Consider the following 2,578-nt stretch of genomic DNA (forward strand, 5'->3'; position numbering starts at 1 on the left):
GATCTCAGCTCACTGCAAGCTCCGCCTCCCGGGTTCCCGCCATTCTCCTGCCTCAGCCTCCCGAGTAGCTGGGACTACAGGCGCCTGCCACCTCGCCCGGCTAGTTTTTTTTATATTTTTTAGTATAGACGGGGTTTCACCGTGTAGGCCAGGATGGTCTCGATCTCCTGACCTCGTGATCCACCCGTCTCGGCCTCCCAAAGTGCTGGGATTACAGGCTTGAGCCACCGCGCCCGGCCTTTTTTTGTATTTTTTAGTGGAGACGGGGTTTCACCGTTAGCCAGGATGGTCTTGATCTCTTGACCTCATGATCCAGCTGCCTCGGCCTCCCAAAGTGCTGGGATTACAGGTGTGAGCCACCGCCCCCGGCAATAAAACATTCTTACTGACTTTCGAGTGGCAAAATAATAAAGATCATGCCTTCCTTCCTCTTTACTGTGTTACAAATTGTATAATGAACATATATTATTAATTATGCAGGGCGATGCATATAACTGGCTTTAGTTTATAAAATAACGTACCACCATACGGTCTATTAGGCTTTATTAAACTGCAGGGCCATCCAAAGCAAGAGCCTCTAGACCTCAGGGTGGTGAACCAATCTTAAATGGGGTTTCGTGCCCACTTGGACGACATCTCTGCTCATCGATGTGTAGTTAACATCCTGGCAGACCTTTCTGCTGCTGGATATGTGAGGGGCACAGCACAGGGCTCTGGAAGTCCCTGCTAACTGCTCGAAGCCTTTCTCCATGCTAAAACCTCTGACCAAATGCTTAACACTATCTGCTCTAGGCTGCTGAGTCTGCCACACGTTTGACATTTATTCCCACATCCATCCCATGAAACAAGCAGGACTTTCCATTTTACAGATGTGAAAACCAAGGTTCACAGAGACTCAATAACCTACCCCAGGACAAGTGACAGAAGTGAGAGACTTCTGACTCCAAATCCTACGCTCCCCCACCACACCTCTTTGCCTTTCAGTTTCACACCAATGGACTGTCTGGGTGATCCTGGCATAGGTTCTTCTAAGAACTGGCTCTTAACAAAAACTTCTGGCCGTTATCTGACTGAACGTCACAGACGAGTGCTGTAAGAACTTGCTTAGAGCCTTTTTCCTAAACCTGGACACCAGCTCTTGCCTTGTGAATTTCTTCATCACAAAACACATGTTCCCAGGGGCCCAGGCAAAGTCTCCAAGTACCCAATCCCCTTTCTTCAGCCCTGCCCACACCCTCAGCCTTCCTGTCAATCCAGGCGACCCAGGGTTACCCAGAGGTCCAGGCCCCAGTTGTTTACTTGAACATCTGATGTCTCCCAAACACCTGCGTGAAACGCTCTCTGTCCAGGATGCGTCCATAGCGCAGGGAGACGTAGAAGGTCTGTTTCCCACTGTACCGCTGGATACGCACGAACATCTCCTGAGGCCGGTCCTTGGTTTCTGTCAGGGGAATCACATCTGCCAGGGGACAGTATGTGTCCTGCCGCCAGCCCCAGAAGCTCAGATGGGCCACCCGCAGCATGGTGCCAGACTCATTCAGATACAGGATCCCAACCAGTCTCCGAAAGAAATGGCTCATCCAGCACAGCATGGTCAGGGCAAAGGCTGATATCCCACTCATCAGGCACACGGTGTTGAGAGTCAGGAGGCCCTGGGAGTACCAGTAACAGGCTGGTGGCAAAACTACCACTGTCAGGGCAGTCTGTGCCAACTTCAGTCGAGACAGGAACCCAAAGATTCTGATGGCATCAAAACGGTAAAACATCCAGAATTTCTCAGTCTCTGCATTTGGTGGTTTCTCCTTCGAGGTGGGTGACCTGCTCCCCACCCACCTCTTAGGATCCTCCTGCCCACTGCAGCACCACAGCCCATGGAGAGGCCTTTCCCACGCAGCTTTTCCCCGAAACCTAGGCACAACTCGGAGAAGGGCAGCCTGAAAGGGAGACAGTAGACCATTTCTCTCATGGAACTCAACCACATTCATCACACGGTGAACATCTGCAAAGCACCATACTCCAAGGCTTCTGCCAATCCTGCAAGGTCACCATTACTGCCAGAGGAGGGAAGGGTAAAGCCAGATGCTATCTCATGTGGGCATCACAGCTATCTAAGATAGTTATCACTATTTCCACTTTACCACTAGGGAAACTAAGCCCAGAGAGGGTAAGATCTTTACCAAAGAACACACAGTCAGTGAGTGCAGCAGAGTCCTCCTTCCACCAGGCAATTCCAAATAAATACAAGAAAGGAGGTGCGGCCTTCAATAATTCAAAACGTATCTAGGGAGCACCAACTTTGGGCTGGACAATGGCTCTACAAGGGGGTGTGAACATTTCCCCAAGGAGGAAACTAAATAATCAATGTCTTAGTGGGGAACTCGAGCAACAAATCTGTGAGATAGTTATCCCAACAAACTTTCTAATTCTCTTTGATTCATACGTTATCTTCGGTGCTGGAGGGAACTGCTGCTTTCTCTTAATCTAGTCAGGGGAAAGGGAAACAACGGAGAAGGAGGAGGAGCGAGGCAAGGAGGCCCCAACACGTAGCACAAACATATTTTTTTTTTTTTTTTTTTTT

General features: G+C 49.7%; 1 protein-coding gene across 1 annotated transcript in view; it reads right to left on the reverse strand.

Annotated features, from left to right (window-relative positions):
• Positions 1-528: 528 nt before the first annotated feature.
• TMEM186 (transmembrane protein 186) overlaps positions 529-2,578 on the reverse strand; it is a 4,902-nt gene continuing 2,852 nt past the window's right edge. The window contains exon 2 of the mRNA XM_017874440.1: positions 529-1,934. Within this exon, the coding sequence (XP_017729929.1) occupies positions 1,296-1,934 (639 nt within the window). The 3' untranslated portion in view covers positions 529-1,295. The remainder of the gene's footprint in view (positions 1,935-2,578) is intronic.

This window comes from Rhinopithecus bieti, unplaced genomic scaffold (genome assembly GCF_001698545.2).
Source record: "Rhinopithecus bieti isolate Rb0 unplaced genomic scaffold, ASM169854v2 scaffold_8226, whole genome shotgun sequence".
Lineage (NCBI taxonomy): Eukaryota > Metazoa > Chordata > Mammalia > Primates > Cercopithecidae > Rhinopithecus > Rhinopithecus bieti.